Source organism: Hypanus sabinus, chromosome 17 (genome assembly GCF_030144855.1).
Source record: "Hypanus sabinus isolate sHypSab1 chromosome 17, sHypSab1.hap1, whole genome shotgun sequence".
Classification (NCBI taxonomy): domain Eukaryota; kingdom Metazoa; phylum Chordata; class Chondrichthyes; order Myliobatiformes; family Dasyatidae; genus Hypanus; species Hypanus sabinus.
Window position 1 is genome coordinate 15,766,932 of NC_082722.1, and position 19,430 is coordinate 15,786,361.

Sequence of the window (19,430 nt, forward strand, 5' to 3'; positions counted from 1 at the left end):
GAATGTATGTGTGTATACATATAAAATCACACAAAGCAAGTACTATTACATGAAATTAATTTTCATTGAATTCAATGTCTGTGACGTACTGGAAAGGGACGAATGAGATTGTTGTGTAGGGGGAACACAGCATCATCAACTGAAGGAAGAAAGCAGAGGGTAGTTGTGGAAGGAAAGCATTCTGCCTGGAGGTCAGTGACCAGTGGAGTACCACAGGGATCTGTCCTGGGACCCCTGCTATTTGTGATTTTTATAAATGACCTGGATGTAGAGGCGGAAGGATGGGGGAGTAAGTTTGCGGATGACACAAAGATTGGAGGATTTGTGGATGGAGCTGTAGGTGGTCAAAGGTTACAAAAAGATATAGACAGGCTGCAGAGTTGGGCAGAAAAATGGCAGATGGAGTTCAATCCGAACAAGTGTGAGGCGATGCATTTTGGAAGGACAATCCAGAAGACTGAGTACAGGATTAATGGTCAGTTACTTAAGAGTGTGGATGAACAGAGGGACCTTGAGGTTCAAATCCATACATTCCTCAAGGTCGCTGCGCAGGTTGATAGGGTATATAAGAAGGCCTATGGGATGCTAGGCTTCATTAACAGGGGAATTGAGTTCAAGAGAGGTCATGTTGCAACTCTACAAATCTCCGGTGAGACCACACTTAAGAGTATTGTGCTCAATTTCTGGTCGCCTCATTATAGGAAGGATGTGGAAGCTATGGAGAGAGGGTGTAGAGGAGATTTACCAGGGTGTTGCCTGATTTGGAGAACAAGCCATATGAAGCAAGGTTAGCAGACCTGGGACTTTTCTCTTTGGAGCATAGAAGAATGAGAGGGGACTTGATAGAGGTCTACTAGATTATGAGAGGAATAGATAGTCAGTACCTGTTTCCCAGGGCACCAATAGCAAACACCAGAGGGCATATGTACAAAATTAAGGGAGGGAAGTTCAGGGGAGACATCAGGTGTGTTTTTTTTTACACAGAGGGTTGTGAGTGCCTGGAATGACTTGCCAGGGATGGTGGTGGAGGCCAAAACATTACGGGTATTTAAGAGCCTCTTGGACAGGACCGTGGATGAAAGAACGATGGAGGGTTATGGGGTAGTGTGGGTTTAGTACTTTTTTAAAGGATTATATAGGTCAGCACAACATGGAGGGCTGAAGGGCCTGTACTGTGCCGTAGTGTTCTATTGTTCTGATTACATGTCGGATTTTGATTCCTGTTCCAGGAAGATTGGCAGGTTCAGTTTGTGTTCAAGCAGCATATAACCAAATCTGCTCTCCTTGAAGATGTCCCTGTCACTTTCCCATTCGTATCCCCCTACATAAACCAATTTCTGGCATTGCAGGTAGCCATCAGGACAATGGAGTTGCCCTTGTAGTTGCAGTAGTCGCTCCCAAGGTGCGGCTGTGCCTTGATGTTCACATGCTGTCCAAAGCTGCTGACACAGTTCGGAAAGTTCCACAGTCGCCAAAAATCAGCTGCAATAGCTTCCCATTGGGCGACTGAAGGGCAGGGAAGGAACTCTGGCTGCAATGCTTTCCGTAAAGCTATACAGACCTCCGAAATTATGGAGGACACTGTGCTTGACGCCAGTTCGTAGCTAGCTGCTACAGCCTGTTGACTTCCACCTGAAGCTAAAACTCAAATGGTGGTTGCCAGTGTCTGAGTAATGTCTATAGGCATACTGTACACTAGTGTGAAATAAATGGTTGGAGACGATGAACCAAATCTTCAAATCTACCTGCCAACATCCGAAAATATTTGAAATGCATCTCCATGTCTCTCAGTGGCCAGTCAAGCACAGAAAATTCACCCTTCTTCTGCCTCAATCCGTTCAATGGTCATACACACCGTCTCCTCCGACGTCTTCTCGCTTTTCTGCGTTGCAGTAATTTCAATAAAAGTAACTCTTGTTTATCATTTGTCAGTCCCAACTCCAACATGATGCGCTTAGTAGTCGCCATTGTTTGAAATACACAAAGAACCTCAACACAATGGCACAGAAACCTCACCGCGTTTTGGCGGTGAATTGCATCTGCGGCCTCCAACCGTCACTGTCCGTGCAGCAAATGCTGTTGATTGACATGCCGCTTTCAGGATTGATTGGACAATTGAATGTGATTGACATGCATATTCGCCCGCTTATTGGCCCTGGTCGTAAATTACGAGGCGCTTCGAGCGGCCTTGTGAGTGGCGCGGATTTTTCAGTTAGAAGCTGGACGGGCTGTGGGCCTGTGCCCTTTTGGGTAAGCGCTCGGCTTGGGGAGTAACGGTACGGGGTGGGGGGGTTGCATCCTCGTCAATACGGTGCGGTTCCAGGCTGGATTTGTAGCGATCCGAGCCGGGAGAGCGGCTTTCCCGGTGGCCGAGGCCTCGGCCGGGTTCCGTGACTGTTCGGGTCAGGCGGCGGTGTGGCGCCGTGCTGGAATGCAGGTGAGAGGTTTACCCCCCCAGATCATTTGGCGGACACAATATCAAACAGTCCCTGGCCACAGCCCGATGGCTTCTCGTTATATCTGGCACTCTGATCCCTTCTCCCTCTCTCCTTTCCTAGCTGTTTTCAATTTTCCTTCACCACCACCAACTTTTCTCTCCAGGGTCTCTCTCCTCTTGTCTTTTCACTTGCACAGCCGCTTTTATTTCGTTTTTGTTCATTATCCTTTATTCCTTGCTCCAATCCCCAATTTCTGACGAGAGTGTTAATTCTGCTTCTTTTTCCACAGATGTTCCTTGACTATTTCCAGCAGTTTCTGTTATTGTTTCAGTTTTGCTGCATGTGTTTTTTTTACCTTCCCTCCACCTTTTTAGGAAAGTGGAGCCATTCCTCCCAACCTTTTTATACTGGCTATCTTTTCTTTCCAGTTCAAATGAAAGATTATTATAAGATTATTAAGGGATTGGACAAGATAGAGGCAGGAAATATGTTCCAGATGCTGGGAGAGTCCAGTACCAGAGGGCATGGTTTGAGATTAAGGGTCGGTCATTTAGGACAGAGTTAAGGAAAAACTTCTTCTCCCAGAGAGTTGTGGGGGTCTGGAATGCACTGCCTTGGAAGGCAGTTTAGGCCAATTCTCTGGATGCTTTCAAGAAGGAGCTAGATAGGTATCTTATGGATAGGGGAATCAAGGGATATGGGGACAAGGCAGGAGCCGGGTATTGATAGTAGATGATCAGCCATGATCTCAGAATGGCGGTGCAGGCTTGAAGGGCCAAATGGTCTACTTCCGCACCTATTGTCTACTGATCCCCAAATGTTGACTCTGTATTCCCTTCATAGATGCTGCTTTACCAGTTGAGTTCCTTCAGCATTTTTGTGTTGCTTTCTTGAAGCTGCAGTCTCTTGTATCTCCTTTCATGGTTGTTCTCTCTTTACATTCTCTCTCACCTTCTATATCATTTCTGTTGTCCTCTTCCTTATGTCCCTCAGAAGCCTTCTCATTAAATCATTTTTGTGCTTATTTCCACATTTCTGATTATCTGCATTGGGAGTTCATTATTGTAAATATATAATATTCAGCATTAATTTCTTTTTGACACTAGGTGTTCCTCTCTTTCCTAGGAATGGCTCAAGAAGTAATTGATGTCGATATGCAGCCAGAGGAAGAAGTTGTTCCGTCGCAGTTAATACTTCGTGACCCAGCTTCAAGCTCAACAGGGCCAAGCACTGACAACAATCCTGGCAGTGAGGAGCCCTTACCAGCAGTCCCTCCAAGTTCTCATCGTGGTGGGCTGGAAGCAGCATTACTAACTGAGGAACTTCAAAGGCTGCAAGGTGCACTGAGAACAGTAGCCCAACATTTTTCACTTGGGCAGAGACCTAGTCACCAACGTAGACAGTTCAGGAGGCATAGTCGTCGCCAATCAAGTGCAAACACTTCTCAGAGATCAGCTTCATCCAGGTAATTCCTGTAGCTACAAATCATTGAGAATCTAATGGCTATGGCTTAACTTTTGGGCTTAGAATTAATCATGATTATTTTAGCTTTCTGAAGGAATCTATACCAATGTTTTTAATTGTGCTCCTAATGTTATTTTCTAACTTGCATCGGTTCTGACACAACTATGGTTTGATTGAAAGGACTGTTGGTGTTGTAAAAGCGCTTTCTGTAAATTTGGGACTCTGCAAATTTGCCGCTGTCCATTTATGGATGGTGAACAACATCTGAATTCCACAATTTTTTTTCAGTTTTGCTGTTGCAAGACTTCTCTATTGTGCTGTTTTGTCACAGTGCTGAACTCTACTATAATCAAATAATACAGTAACATCTGATAACCTTCCACCTTTGGAATTTTGTCAATGTTGGTCTAATGGGATTTTCTTGGAGTTTGAGATAGTGGCTGAAGGTGGGGCTCAGATCGAGGTTGGGTGCAGACAAGTAGGTACCAATGATATGGGTAGGAAGAGTGATGATATTCTGCAAAAGGAGTTGGGTGTTAAATAAAAGGGCTGGGCCTCCAGCATTGTGATCTCAGCATTGCTACCCTTGGCATGTGCTTGAGGCCAGAAATGGGAAGCTTATACAGTTCAACACCTGGCTAAGGAGTTGGTGTAGGAGTGAGAGGGTCAGAGTTTCTCCAGGGAAGAGAGTCCTCTCTCCAGGGAAGGTGAGACCTGTACAGAGAGATGGTTTACATCTGAACTGGAAGGGGACTGATATCCTAGCAGGTAGGTTTGCTGGTGCTGCACATTGGGGTTTAAACTAGAGTTGCAGTGGGAATGGAAACCAGAGTGGAGAGGCTGTGGAGACAAATGTCGGTAAGACCTCAGTTAAAGTCGGGAATCGAAGGTTTTGAGCATTGTGTGACTGGTGTCCTGAGCTGTGTATACAAGCTCGGGTTTTAATGCAAGATTAGCTCAGGGCATGGAATTATGATATTGTAGCCATTAGTGTGACTTGGTTGCAGGAGGGGCAGGACTGGCACCTCAGCTTTCCGGAGTTCCGTTGTTTTAGACTCAACAGAGTGGGAGGGGTTAAAGGGGAGGGGTGATGTTACAGGTCAGGAAAATGGCACGGAAGAGCTCAGTCAGGGCACTCTGGAGAATTTGTCTAGTGAGACATTATGGGTGGAATTGAGAAATAAAAAAGTTGTGACCATGTTAATGGGGTATGTTACAGGTCACCCAATAGTTGGAAGGATTCAGAAGAACATATTTGTAGAGAGATCGCAAACTTGCAAGAAACATTAGGTGATGTTTTTACTTTCCGTTTATTGGTTGGGCCTCCTATACTGTAAAAGAACTAGATGGAATAGAGTTAAACAAATGTGTTCAGAAAAGTTTCCTTAATCTGTATGGAGAAGACCCCAACGAGATACTTGACCTGTCATTAGGGAATGAGACGGGGCTGGTGACAGAAGCTTGTGTATGGGAGATCTGCATCTAGTGATCACAATTCCACTGGTCTGCTTTGTGGGTTGAGATTCTAAACTGGACAAAGGCCAGTTTTGATGGTATCAGAAAGGATCTGGCAAGTGTAGACTGGGACAGGCTGTTCTCTGGCAAAGGTGTACTTGGTAAGTAGAAAGCCTTTAAAAGTGAAATTTTGAGGGTGCAAAGCTTGTCAGAATTAAATATAATAGGTGCAGGGAACCTTGGTTTTCAAGAAATATTCAGGCCCTGGTTAAGAAAAAAAAGAGTAGGTATAGACAGATGGGAGAAATGAGGTGCTTATGGAATATAAGAGATGCAAGAGAATCAGGAGGGCTTTTTTTTTAAAAAAAGGTATGAACGTACTAGTAGACAAGGTGAAGGAGAATCCTAAGGGATTCTTCTGTTAAGAGCAAAAGGATTGCATGGGAGAAAATTAGGCCTCTGCAAGATCAGAATGGTGATCCTTGTGGAGAGCCAAAAGAAGTGGGAGAGACAAAGACATTTGTTTTGCATCTCTATTTTCTCAGGAGATGGATACAGTCTATAGAAGTGAGGCAGAGTAGCATGAACTTCACGGACCCTGTACAGATTACGGAAGAGGAGGTGTTTGCTGTCCTGATACAAATCAGGGTGAATAAATCTCCAGGGCTTGACAAGGTGTTCCCTCATACCCTACAGGAGGCAAGTGCAGAAATTGCTGGGGCCCTAGCAGGGATATTTAAATCATCCTTAGTGACAGGAGAGGTACCAGAGGATTGGAAGATAGTCAGTTTTGTTCTGCTCTTTCAAAAAGACTCTAAACAGAAACCAAGAAATTATCAGCTGGTGAGACTTGACATCAGCTGAGGGAAAGTTATTGGAAGGTATTCTGAGAGACCAGATGTCTAGGTATTTAGATAGATACGGAAAGATTAAGGATAGTCAGTATGGCTTTGTGTGTGGTAAGTCACCAATCTTAGAGCTCAAGGAAGTTACCAGGATAGTGGGTGAAGGCAAAGCAGTGATGTTGTCTACATGGACTTTAGCAAGGCATTTGACAAGGTCCCACTTGGGAGGTTAGTCAGGAAGGTTCAGTCACTTAGTGTTCAAGATGAGTTGGTAAATTGAATTAGGCATTGGCTTTGTGGGAGAAGTCAGGGAGTGGCAGTAGACAGTTACCTCTCTGAATGGAGGCCTGTGAGTAATGGCGTGCAGCAGGGGTCGGTGCTAGGTCTGTTGATGTTTGTCATCTATATCGATTGTCTGGATGATGTGATTAACTGGATCAGCAAATTTGCAGATGACACCGAGATGGGGAGTTTTAGTGGGCTGTCATGGCTTATAGAGGGATTTGCATCAGTTGGGAAAATGGGCTGGAAAATGGCAGATGGAATTTAATGCAAACAAGTGCAGAGTGTTGCACTTTGGTAGGACCAAACAAGTTAGAGCATACACTGAACAGCAGGGCACCGAGGAGTGGGGTAGAACAAAGGGATCTAGGAATACAGGTCCGTAATTAGTTGAAGTAGTGTCACAGGGTCATAAAGAAAGCTTTTGGCATATTGGCCTTCTTAAATCAAGGTATGGAATACAGGAAAGCGATGTTATTTTGAAGTTGTATAAGACATTGGTGATGCCTAATTTGGAGTATTGTCTGCAGTTTTGATAACTTACCTACAAGAAAGATGTAAATAAGATTGAAAGAGTACAGAGGAAAAAATCTACAAGGATGTTCTGGGTCTGGAGGACCTGAATTGTATGGAAAGATTGAGTTTATTCCTCAATGTAGAAGATTAAGTGGAGATTTGATAGAAGTATACAAAATTGAGGGGTATAGATAGGGTAAATTCAAGCAGGTTTTTTCCACTGAGTTCATGTGGGGCTGCATCTGGGGGTCATGGGTTAAGGGTGAAAGGTGGAAAAAATTGTGGAGAACATGAGAGGGAAACTTCACTCAGCAGGTCGTGAGAGTGTGGAACAAACTGCTAGCACAAGTGGTGCACGGAAGCTTGATTTTAAAGTTGGGTAAGTGAAGTTTGAATAGGTTCTTGGATGGTAGTGATGTGGAGGGCTATGGTTCCAGTGCAGGCCAATGTGAGTAGGCAGTTTAAATGGTTGTGGCATGGACTAGATGGGCCAAATGATTAGATGTTTCTGTTCTTTTCTATGACTAGCTTAAATGCATGGTTGGCATGGTGAGATGGAGCAGAACACCTGTTTCCATGCTGTTTATTCTGAAGAATGTTGAAGTTGACAGGAGGAGTCCTGGACGAAACAATGCTGACCCTCCAATGTCAGAACAAGATATGAATATATGGTGCAAGATAGAATATGAGTACTGGTGGTTTATCTAGGCTGAGATCTAATTATTTTGTTTGCTTGCTTGAATTCTGTTTTTGGCTACCCGATAATTAATTGCTCCCATGGTGGACTGTCCCAACATGTAGTGCACTGCTTATCTGTCCAGCAATAATGGATTAATCCATTTTGTTTTATTCTGCAAAGAAATTTTATTGATAAGCTGCTTCTGGGGAAGCACACTTTTCTAACCTATCGCTGTAATTTCATTTGACAAATTTTCTTAAGGCATAACTTTATTGAAGAAGATCAGTACTACTGAGTGCTGATGTCACTGCTTCATGGTGACCAAGATTTTGCTCTCAGCAGGAGAGCTTAAGAAAAATCCACTGATTTGAAGGAGAGAGATTTGAATTTGAAATCCTTTTTTATGTGCCTTTGACGTTTGACTCAGATATTCTGACATTTGATGACGGGGAATAAAATTTACATGTGTGATTTTGTTTTTTTGTCGCTGATTCCAGGTCTGGGGCGCTGGATAACTACTTTCGGGTTAATACCCGACAGCGCACAGCAACAGACGGGCTTGCACAATATGGAGCAGATGATGTGAGCAGTGAAGATTCAAGCACTGATCAGAGCACCGATCTCAGTGAATCAGAGGAGAGTGGCAGCAGCACAGAGATAGAGGATGACTATGGAGGAAATGAGTCTGTGGCAACCTCTGGTGAGTTAAGGAGTTTTGATGTCATTGTTAACATCAATCAATTTCACTTCTTATTGCAAGGTAAATGAGTCTTGCATTTATTTTTAGTGGGGATAAGACTTCTATCCATTGAACTTTATTCCATGTTTGCATTTAGTTCCAGCTATTCACTGGTTGGTGCCTGTGAAGAATTGTACAGCAATAACCTTCATAGACTGTTTGTATTTGTCTCTTTCCCTCTCCAATCAGCCTGTTCTTCAAAGATTCCTGTCTGAATTGGAGAAGAGAGAATGAGAAACTTGCAGGTGGTCAAAATATGTTACCTTGCTTGAGTAGAACAAGGTCATTCCTAGTTGCTGTTTCCCTAAACTGAGGAAGGGTGGCAAATGTTTGTTTATCCTGCTCAACATTTCATCATATTAAAACTTTTAACTATTAACACATGATAATTAATCTATTTAACATGCATGGTGATTGAGCAGCACACACAAAACACTGGAGAAACTCAGCAGGTCAGAAAGCATCCATGGAAATGAATAAACAGTCAATGGTTTGAGCTGAGACCTTCAGGACTGGAAAGGAAGGGGGTAGACAACAGAATAAAAAGGTGGGGGTAGGGGAAGGAGGACTAGTTAGAAGGTGATGGGTGAAGACAGGTGGTTGGGAAAGGTAAAGGACTGGACAAGACGATCTGTGAGGAGAGTGGAGCGTGGGAGAAAGGGAAGAAGGAGGGACGCCAGAGTGTGTTGATAAGCAGGTGAGGAGCAGAGTTAAGATGCCAAAGTGGGGAATAGAAGAAGAGGGAAGGGAGAGGGGGAAAATACAAGAAGGAAAGATTGCTCTTTATCCAATCAGGTTGGAGGCTACCTAGATGGAATATGAGGTGTTGTTGCTCCATCCTGGGGGTGGCCTCATCGTGGTGAAAGCCATGGACCGATACTTCAGAATAGAAATTAAAATGGTAGGCTGCCAGGAAATTCTGCTTTATGGAGAATGGTAGAGCAGAGGTGCTCAACAAAGCAGTCCCCTAATTTGCATCAGATCTGACTGATGCAGAGGAGGCTGCATCAGGTGCACCGAATACAGTAGATGAGCGTTTTCAACATTTTTGCAGGTGAAGTGTCGCATTACCTAGAAAAACTGTTCGGAGCCCTGAATGGAGGTGAGGGAGGAGGTGAATGGGCAAGTGGAAGTAACTTTTCCCCTCCCCCTTGACATAGACTGTTTATTCAGTTCTGATGCTGCCTGACCTGAGTTCCCCTAGCACTATCTTTTGAGTTTATGATTTGAGCAAGATCATTCCTGTGGAACCAATAGAATCAAGAGAACAACATAAAAAAAAAGGCAGATTTCAAAGTTATTTGGCTCATTAAAAGAGGACATGCTTACCCTAGCTTTGACCTTAAATTTTGTTTCTCCCTCCCCCGCCTCAAAGTTTTCCTTTTAGCTCCTTGTTTGGTAGATTTCTACATTAAAAATATCCTTCTTTAAGTTAAATTTTAGGTCTCTGGTTTGTTTTTCGGTATTTAAGCTTTTGATCTGACTTCATTTAACCTGAATTAATGCGTTTGAGTCCATTTTTATTTGCGTAATACATTACTTCACTTGGTTCCAGGTAATCTAATAACGCTATCTTCTCCTGGGCTATTATCAGGCCATGATCTACTTTGTAGCTTTCCCTCCCCTCTCCCTGAAGTATAACTGGAGGTAGTTCTGCTCTCTCCCCCCCCCCCCCAAGTATTACTGGAGATGGTTCTGCTCTTATCTCCTTCACTCCTTTTGAAATTTATTGACAACATTTTGCATTGTATTTGAAAGTGTGGACTGACAAACTGCATTTGAGACTTGTTCTCTGTAGACTATTTTCATAGATTCTAATGTGTGTCCTTGCATTGTATTCCTCAATTGCTTCTCTTGCGATGGAAAGTGGGTCTAACTCAATTTGAAATCAACTCCAATCCATTGAGTCTGAAACGTTAAAATGACAATTCCCATTTGAAAATAAAATCTTGTGTGTGTTGGACTTGTCACTTAATACCCAATCGAATTGTTAAGAATGAAGATTCTGCTGTGGTACTATGATGTAAGGAGTTTTTGGTTATGTCTCGTAACAATAAAGAAAAGAGTGCTGTCAAAATCAGGAAGCTGTGTGAACTGGAGAGGCACAAAAACATGGTGGCATTCCCATGCCCTACTTTTGTCCTTCTGCGCAATATCATCAACTGTGCCTTGGTGGGATATATCTTGTAGATTGTACACAGTACTGCTAATGTGCTGGTGATGGAGCAGTTGAATGAAAAAAGTGGTGGATAGGATGTCAATCAGTCAATATGGTTTCCTGGTCTGTTATCAAAGCTGTTTCTATCTGAGCAAGTGGAAAGTATTCCATTGGACCTGCTGAATTGTGCTCTGCCAATGTAGCAAAGGTTTTGTGGAGTTGTGATGTGAATCGCCTCCAAGAGAACATCCTACCACTGATGTGCACTGCATTTGTGTAGGTGAGCCAGTTAAACTTTTAACTACTTGTAACCCCCCCCCCCCCCCAGAAGGTTACCAATGGGGAAATATGGTGCAAGTATTTGTATATATCAAGAGTTTTTAATCCTAAAAGTATGGGGATGTTTAATAAAGATGGTTAGTCTATAACAGCTTGAGGATCTCCTGCAGCAATGATTTGAGGTAGAGATGCAATTTGAATAACTATAGGCATCTTAATTTGAGATAGGAATTATTCCAGCCTGTAAGTTTTTTCCTTTAATTTCTACTCAAATAAATTTTACTATATCTAATTGATGCCTTTTCAGTCACATAGTTATCTTGATTTCTGCCCTCGCCTCTTATATTTGTACCTGGTCTATTAAGGTGTGGAAATGCAGTGCTGGTGGAACCCAAGCTTAATGTGAGCAGATTCTTGAGGTGGTGGATTAAATCTAGATTTCCATTCTGGCTTGATGGCAATGATGGTGCAGGGATTTATGACTAGATTACAGTGTGTGGTTGGATATAGTTCTTGAAAGCCCATCACGACTCATCATGGCTCAGTTTCGATATTCTGGGATCTTTTCTGCAACTGGCCAAGTTCAATATGGTGACAGTGTAGCCTAAAATGGAGTATAGAAGCAAAGACTTCAACTGCACAAGAACTGTGCAGAGTTCAGTCTGTTTTCCAATGCTCTTCTATTAAATAGTGAATCTATTGAGATCTGTTTTTTCAGTCAGGGTGAGATGCGCTGCAGTGTTTTCCCCCCTATAAAAACCCAATAGTTTTGGTTCTCTCTTTTTAAATCTTTTTATTAATTTTCAAACATAGGCATAATAACAATAGTAACACAGAGAGTTTGGGAATACATAGTTAATAAATAGTATATACAAGTATAAGCTATACATAACACAAATGTATTAAGCCTCCCAAACTCTTGATGTAGTTAACGTGATGGAAAAAAATATGCCAAAAAAAACCCCAAATTAGAAATGAAAAAAATCTAAACTAAGCAAACCTAAACTAAACAAAGCTGGGCTGTTACATTACAACAGATATAATCAATAATGTCAATAACTCCGCTCCTCAGTCCAAATATTTAATGATAATAAAAAGGATTCGGAAAAGGTCAAGTTACATCATATGAAAGTGTTGAATAAATGGTCTCCAAATTTCTTCAGATTTAACCGAAGGGTCAAAAATGACACTTCTGATTTTTTTTTTCTAAATTTATACAAGATATAGTTTGGGAAAACCATTGGAATGTAGTAGGAGGATTAATCTCTTTCCAATTCAATAAAATGGATCTTCTAGCCATTAATGTAACAAATGCAATCATCCGACGAGCTGAAGTTGATAAATAACTATTTTCCACCATTGGTAAGCCAAAAATTGCAGTAATAGGATGAGGATGTAAATCAATATTCAAAACAGTTGAAATAATATCAAAAATATCTTTCCAATATTTCTCCAAAGAAGTCCTTTTTAGACTTCTGTAAGTATTTTTTACTTAACCTAGGATTTTTATTCTGCCATATAAATGAAGAAATTTTAGTGTCAACAGTATCAAAAAAGGATTTAGAAATAGAAATTGGTAGCGCTTGAAATAAATATAAAGATTTAGGTAAAATAATCATCTTAATAGCATTGATTCGACCAATCAGTGATAAAGACAATGGGGACCATTTAGTAAACAATTGTTTAACCTGATCAACTAAAGGTAAAAAAAATTAACTTTTAATAAGTCCTTATGCTTCTTAGTAATTTTAACACCCAAATAAGTAAAATTGTCTGTGACCAGTTTAATTGGTAAATGTTTATAAATTGTAATGTGCATGTTTAATGGGAATAGTTCACTCTTATTAAGATTCAGTTCGTAGCCTGAAAAGCTACTAAACTGAGCAAGGAGAGAGAAAACTGCAGGAACGTTTTATCAGGGTTGGAAATATATAGTAACAAATCATCTGCATATAGTGATAACTTGTATGTCCCACGGGTAATGCCAAAAACGTTGGGTGAATCACGAATTGCGGTAGCTGAAGGTTTCAAAGCAATGTCAAATTATATAAGGGTGTGCCTAGTACCACGAAACAACTGAAAAAAGGGAGATCTTTGATTATTGGTAAATACCGAAGCCAAAGGGGGAGGGTATATCAATTTAATCCAAGATATAAATTTTGGACTAAAATTAAAGTTGTCAAGCGTACTAAGTAAATATGGCCATTCAGCTCTATCAAACGCTTTCTCAGTGTCCAGTGAGATGACACACTCTGGAGTTCTAGGTGAAGGAGTGTAAACTATATTAATAATTTCATAATATTAAGAGATGAATAATTTTTAATAAATCCAGTCTGGTCAACAGAGATAATTTCAGGTACTATGTTCTCCAATCTAGCTGCCAAAATTTTAGAAAAAATCTTAGAGTCCACATTCAGCAAGGATATGGGCCTATATGATGCACATTCAATAGGATCTTTATCTTTTTTAAGAATTAGGGGCTTCGTAAAAAGATTGTGGTAATTTACTTATGGTTAATGCCTCCTTAAAAATTTTACATAACCAAGGAGAGAGTTAAAAATTCTACTGTGTAACCGTCTGGACCAGGTGCTTTACCTGAATTCATCGAAAAAAAAAATAGCCTCTTTTATTTCTTCTTGTATAATAGATGCATCTAATGTTAAACATTCATTGGATGATAATTTTGGAATATTCAGTTTCCTTAAAAATTCATGCATTATAGTAGGATTGTCAGGGGATTCTAATTGATATAAAGAATTGTAAAATTCTTGAAAAGATTTGTTTATCTCATCATGATCAACTGTTAGGGTACCATCTCGTTCACAAATCTTGATAATCTGGCGTTTGCCGAAGCAATTTTCAATTGATTCGCCAGTAATTTACCAGATTTATCACCATGAATATAAAACTGGGTCCTAGTTTTACTTAATTGATTTTCAGTCAAAGAGGCTGATAATAGACTACGCTCCATTTGAAGTTCAACACTCTTTTTATAAAGCTCCTTACTAGGAGGCATAGAATATTTCTTATCAACTTCTTTAATCTTGTCAACCAGCATAAGTATTTCTCTATTGATTCGTTTTTTCACTCCAGTAGAATATGAAATAATTTGTCCACAAATATATGCTTTAAAAGTGTCCCATAATATCCCTTTGGAAACTTCTTCTGTAACATTTGTTGAAAAGAAAAAAATCAATCTGTTGTCCAATAAAATTGAAAAAAACTGAGTCCTGAAGAAGTGTAGAATTGAACCGTTATTGCCTAGCACTAGAAAATGTATCCATTATTTTCATAGATAGTTTCAAGGGTGCATGGTTGGAGATGGCAATGGAATCATAGTTATAGTCAGTAATGGATGGAATTAAATGATAATCAATAAAGAAATAGTCAATTCTAGAATAATTATGAAAATAATAAGAAAAGAATGAAAATTCTTTATCCTTGGGATGTAGAAATCTCCAAATTTCTGAAACTCCGGAATCAACCATAAAGGAGTTGATGAAATCTGATTTGTTCGGAAGTGCCTGGTTAGACATAGATCTATCCATTGAAGGATTTAAACAACAGTTAAAATCCCCATCCGTTATCAACACATAATCATTTAAATTAGGAAGGGATGTAAATAAGTGCTTAAAAAATTCAGGACAGTCAACATTTGGAGCATAAACATTAACCATAACAACTTTTTTGTTTAAAAGTAAGCCAGTAGTTATCAAAAATCTACCATTTGGATCTGAAATTGTTTCATAATGAACAAATGAGGTTGAAGAATCTGTAAAAATAGAAACTCCTTTCACTTTAGCTTAAGAATTTGAATGGCACTGTTGACCCTTCCAAAACCTAAAGAAACGCTGATTATCCTCTTTCCTCACATGAGTTTCTTGTGCAAAGACTGTGTGCATACATCTACTGATGCTTCTGGACACATCATCAGTGATGTTCCTGGAATCATCGGGTGTTTCAGGTCTTTCAACATCATACATCCTTCTCCAGGTGACCCAGCCGGGGCTGATCAGACCCCAGCTTGTGTCCAGATGGCTAGCTACACATAACTCCATGGCTCCCCTCTCTTGAGCCACAGCCACCTTGAGGCTCTCTCTGCCGCAACGGTGGTACTGCGGATGGCTCTCCTCTTCCTCTCTCCATTGATGCCCAAATTGCTGTAGGCTCTGGCTAAGGAACTGGCTGCGAATCCCCTACAACAAACTTCCACTGGGAGACTATGATTGTTGTCATGGCTTGCAGCTTCCTATCGACCCCTCCCTTTGCCGTCGCCTCCAGAATTTGGTTGACATCTTCGTCAAACTGTTTCCACAGTGATGTCACGTTAGCTGCAGGCCATTTGATCCACCTCCTGTTAGAACTGATGTTAGAGGGATCAGTTTGCAACACTTGGAGGTTCCAGGCACTATGGGGTGATTCCAGGCCTGGCACCCTCCTTCGTCTCACCAGGTTGGACACCTGCGCGTTGTGCTGACCCTGCTCCCGCTAGACACTTCATCCTCTGTGTCTTATTGTATTATAATAAGATAATATTAGCATTCATTCTGTGGAATATTGTAAATATTTTTTTTCTGTTTAATCAGATGGTTTAAACCATTTGTATTCCAAGAAACAAAATTAATAATCTTATCCATGTTACTAATATCTACCATATAGTACGTAAAAGGTTAACCAGAATACAACTCATGAACCCGGAAGAGGAAACCAGGTTGAAAGAGGAACCGGAAGTTACACCACTTGGGACATTTTTGTAGTTTACAGTCAGCCCAGTTGGTAAAATCTAAGCAAAAAGTAAAAATAGAAATACCCCCTCTCCCACCCACAAAAGCCCGAAAATAAGCCACAGAAAGGCCAATAAGCAAACTAACACTAAACTTAACCCCACTTTTTAAGAAGGCAGCCCAAAAGATGTACGATTAAAAGAAAACCACCTATATTCAAAGAAAGATTACCGTAAAAAAAAGGCTACAGTGGTTAATAATAAAAAAAAGACTAAAAATTTAAAACACAAAGCAGGGTACCATTGTACTAATATATCGAGGGGAAAAAACAAGCTTCGAATCGTGTTGTCAGCTGTTTTCAAACACAACTGTATAATAATGACGTATCAAAAGAATAAGGTCTTATGGGAAAAAGAAAGCGGAATGACATCTTGAAAAGAAAGAAAACCGTAAAAAAACTGAATACTTCCCCATAAAAATTATAGAGAAACAAATAGAATCAAACATCAAATCCTTCAATTAATTACTTTCAAAATCAAACAATTGGTAATAAAAAGAGCAAGATCACAGAAAAAAGAGAGAGCATTTACCTAGATATACAAGAAATACCTACACTACTGATCAAAAACAAAGATCCTCAAATTATGATGGTCCAAGTCTATAAGCTAATTATTAGCTTAAATACAGACAAATAAGAACAGATGATGAAAACTACAATACATTGATTAGTCCAGAACAGCACGCAGCTCCTTGAGGAAATTTTCAACTTTAATTGGAGATTTAAACATTCGGTGAGAATTATCGGGAAGGACGACTCTCAAACGCACTGGAAACAACAAAGCCTGTTTAAAACCTTTTCGATGAAACTCTGACAGCACGGATTTAAAAGACATCCATTCCCTCAAAGCTTCAGGACTGAAATCTTCAACGATGCGAAATTTGAGACTTTGAGAAAGTTGAACATGCCAGGCAAATCGAATCAGATGATCATCTTCAGAAGGTCTGATTACCTGCCGGTTCTGTCTCCGAGATCGATAATTTTGGATTTATAACATTCCAACACTTGAGAGGTTGAAGATAACTTTTGTTCTGAAGTTTCAGTTTTACGATCTTTCCGATGAGCAGCTTCATCAAGTTCTGAAATTCTTGTTTGTTGTTATTTGAACAACGATTTGTTATTTGTCTGAACGATCTGATACTGTCTTCAACTGTCTTTAAAATTCCTTCAAACGAGAATTTTTGGCTGAATTTTGCATCTAGTTTCTCATCTAGAAGCTTCGAAATTGCATCCGAAGTTAGAGGGACTTGTTTAGATGGTGGTTTAGCGTCACTATTGTTTTTGCCGTTGCTGTTAGAATCTTTCCCGTCTTTAGTTTCTCGTGCTCTAGTATGCAGTTCCAGCAAACTAAAATCAAGGCTCAAAGAATATATCTGCAATATAAACCCCTTTAGTGTAGGTATAGCTAAGGCATTTAAGGGTGATTACAGGTGAAACAAGTAAAAGGAATGGAGCAAAGCCAAAGTGTGCCTTACGCCATGAGGGCCTCCTCGAGAGTCACTCTTGGTTCTCTCAGTTAAATTTTATTTGCTAACTATCCAATTTTAACTAGTGTAAATTCAAGCATCTAGTGTTGCTCTGTTTCTCTACATCTTAATTTGTCTGTAAATATAAATTACCCTTGTAGCACCAACGGCTGTTTAGTCGACCATGACACACTCCACTATCTGCTTCTCTTTTGAAATTCATCTTGTTCCAACCATGTTCCTTTAAGAAATTAAATATAATGTGTGTCATTCTAGTCACCTACTGGCAGAAAAGCTATCAATAAGCTTGAAAGAGTGCAGAGAAGATTTACAATGATGTTGCCAGGACTTGAGCTGAGTAATAGTGAAAGGTTGAACAGATTAGTGCTTTATTCCCTGTTCCCTGAAGTGTAGGTGAATGAAGGGAGGTCTTATAGAGGTGTACAAGAATTATGAGGGGTATAGATAGGATAAACATATGCAGGCTTTTTCTCCTGAAGTTGAGTGAGACTAAACCTAGAAGTCATGTTTAGGGTGAAAGGTAGAACCTCCAGGGAAATTTTAGCATTGGTGTGAGTGAGGAATGAGCTCTCAGTGGAAGTGGTAGATGCTGGTTCAGTTACAAAATTTAAGAAGTTTGGATAAATATATAGATGGGAGGGTTATGGAGGGCTATGGTCCAAGTGTGGGTAGATAGGACCATAAACAGGTTAGCAATGACTAGATAGGCTGAGGAGCCTCTTTCTGTGCTTGTAGTGCTCTATAACTGTTAAGGTCCAAGTGTGAATAGTGCTATTGCCCTGTACAGCTGTGCTGATCTACTTCACAAGGCTGAAAATAATGAGCAAAATGTCCCTGGTTATGCTAGTTGAAAAAGACCAGAAATAGTTTTCATTTGATTAATTCTATTTCCCTTGTTTATTTGGAGATTACTCTCATTTAGAATTAATGTGTTTTGGTTAGTGACTGAGTAAGTAGCTCGGTTGTATCTGGGCAAACCAGGGTGGGCAATAAATGCCAGGTTTCTCTGCAGTGCTTATATCCTGAAAATGAACTTCACAATATTTTGCAATGGAGATTATTTTTTAAGACCGTTCACACTTCCATTTTCTATAAAAAGTAATTATAGCTTGTGTGACTTTTTAATAATAGCATTCTGAAATGCTCAGTGAAAAAAAAAGTATGTTTTAATCGTTGGGTATTCATACTTGCATATAGCTTTATTTGTGTCCATTCATAACCCATGCCATTTAAGGTATCATTTTAATGCAAATAATTACTTTAAATGTGGTATTTTCTGCTTTTGCAGCTTCAGCCAGTACCTTGGCAGTGGCAAACCCCACACCAGCACAGAGTGCTGAGAATGAGGGATCGCAGTCTATACATCAAGAGCAGGTCAGATATTCTGATAACTTTTCTGTTGCCTACAGACTTAATGTTGGGATTTCTAACTTGTGTTACTTTATTCCTATTTAGAGATTCAGCGCAAAATAGGTCCATCCAGCCTATTACACCACTGTGACCAATTAACCTACTAGCCTGTATGTCTTTGGAATGTGGGAGGAAACTGGAGCACCAAGAAGAAACCCACACGATCACAGGGGAACATACAAACTCCTTAGGACAATGGCGGAATTGAACCTGGGCTGCTCGCGCAGTAGAGCATTACGCTAACCACTACACTACTGTGCTGCTCAAACGCTACAGTATGTTTGGTTAGAAGCTTATTCTGTGATTTGCTTTACCTGGATTGTTGATAATTCTATGGCAGTTAATTAAAGCAGCACAGTATTTTAGCTTGCAGGATCAAAGACCTGGGTCAGTCCTGACCTTGGGTGCTGTCTGTATGGAGTTTGCATGTTCTGAGTGTGGGTTTCTGAATACATGCAGGTTGGTAGGTAAATTGTCTCTAGTCTGTAAGTGAGTGGTGGAATCTAGGATAGCTGTTGAAAATGAAGGTAGAATGAAGAATTTGGGATTGATGTAGGATTAGTGTAATGGAGAATGATGGTTTGCATGGAATCAATGGGCCAAAATGGCTGTTTTTGTGCCATACCTCTATGAATGCCAAACAGGAATCTTATATATTTGGGATAGAAAAATGAGGTGGTTAAATGCAACTAAAATGTCAATTGATTAAGATGTAATTAAATGACACTGGATGGAGAAAATGGGGCTGAATGGCCTTCTGGCTCTCGATTGAATTCTTTGGTTGGACTGCTTGATCCTGATATTTGATAATTTTTGTTTTTTTTTAATGTATTCATGAGCTGTCATGTTAATAAGACCAAATGAATAATAGTTCAAGATTGTACCATGTTGATAAT

At 40.2% G+C, this 19,430-nt stretch overlaps 1 protein-coding gene across 3 annotated transcripts in view; it reads left to right on the forward strand.

Annotated features, from left to right (window-relative positions):
• Nucleotides 1–2,136: 2,136 nt before the first annotated feature.
• The window catches only part of rfwd3 (ring finger and WD repeat domain 3), a 60,600-nt gene continuing 43,306 nt past the window's right edge, over nt 2,137–19,430 (forward strand). The window contains exons 1-4 of one of the 3 annotated variants that reach the window (XM_059992596.1): nt 2,137–2,250; nt 3,564–3,903; nt 8,177–8,379; nt 18,413–18,498. In XM_059992596.1, coding sequence (XP_059848579.1) covers nt 3,566–3,903; nt 8,177–8,379; nt 18,413–18,498 — 627 coding nt within the window. In that variant the 5' untranslated portion in view covers nt 2,137–2,250; nt 3,564–3,565. The other 2 variants (XM_059992597.1, XM_059992594.1) reach the window with 2 other exon arrangements.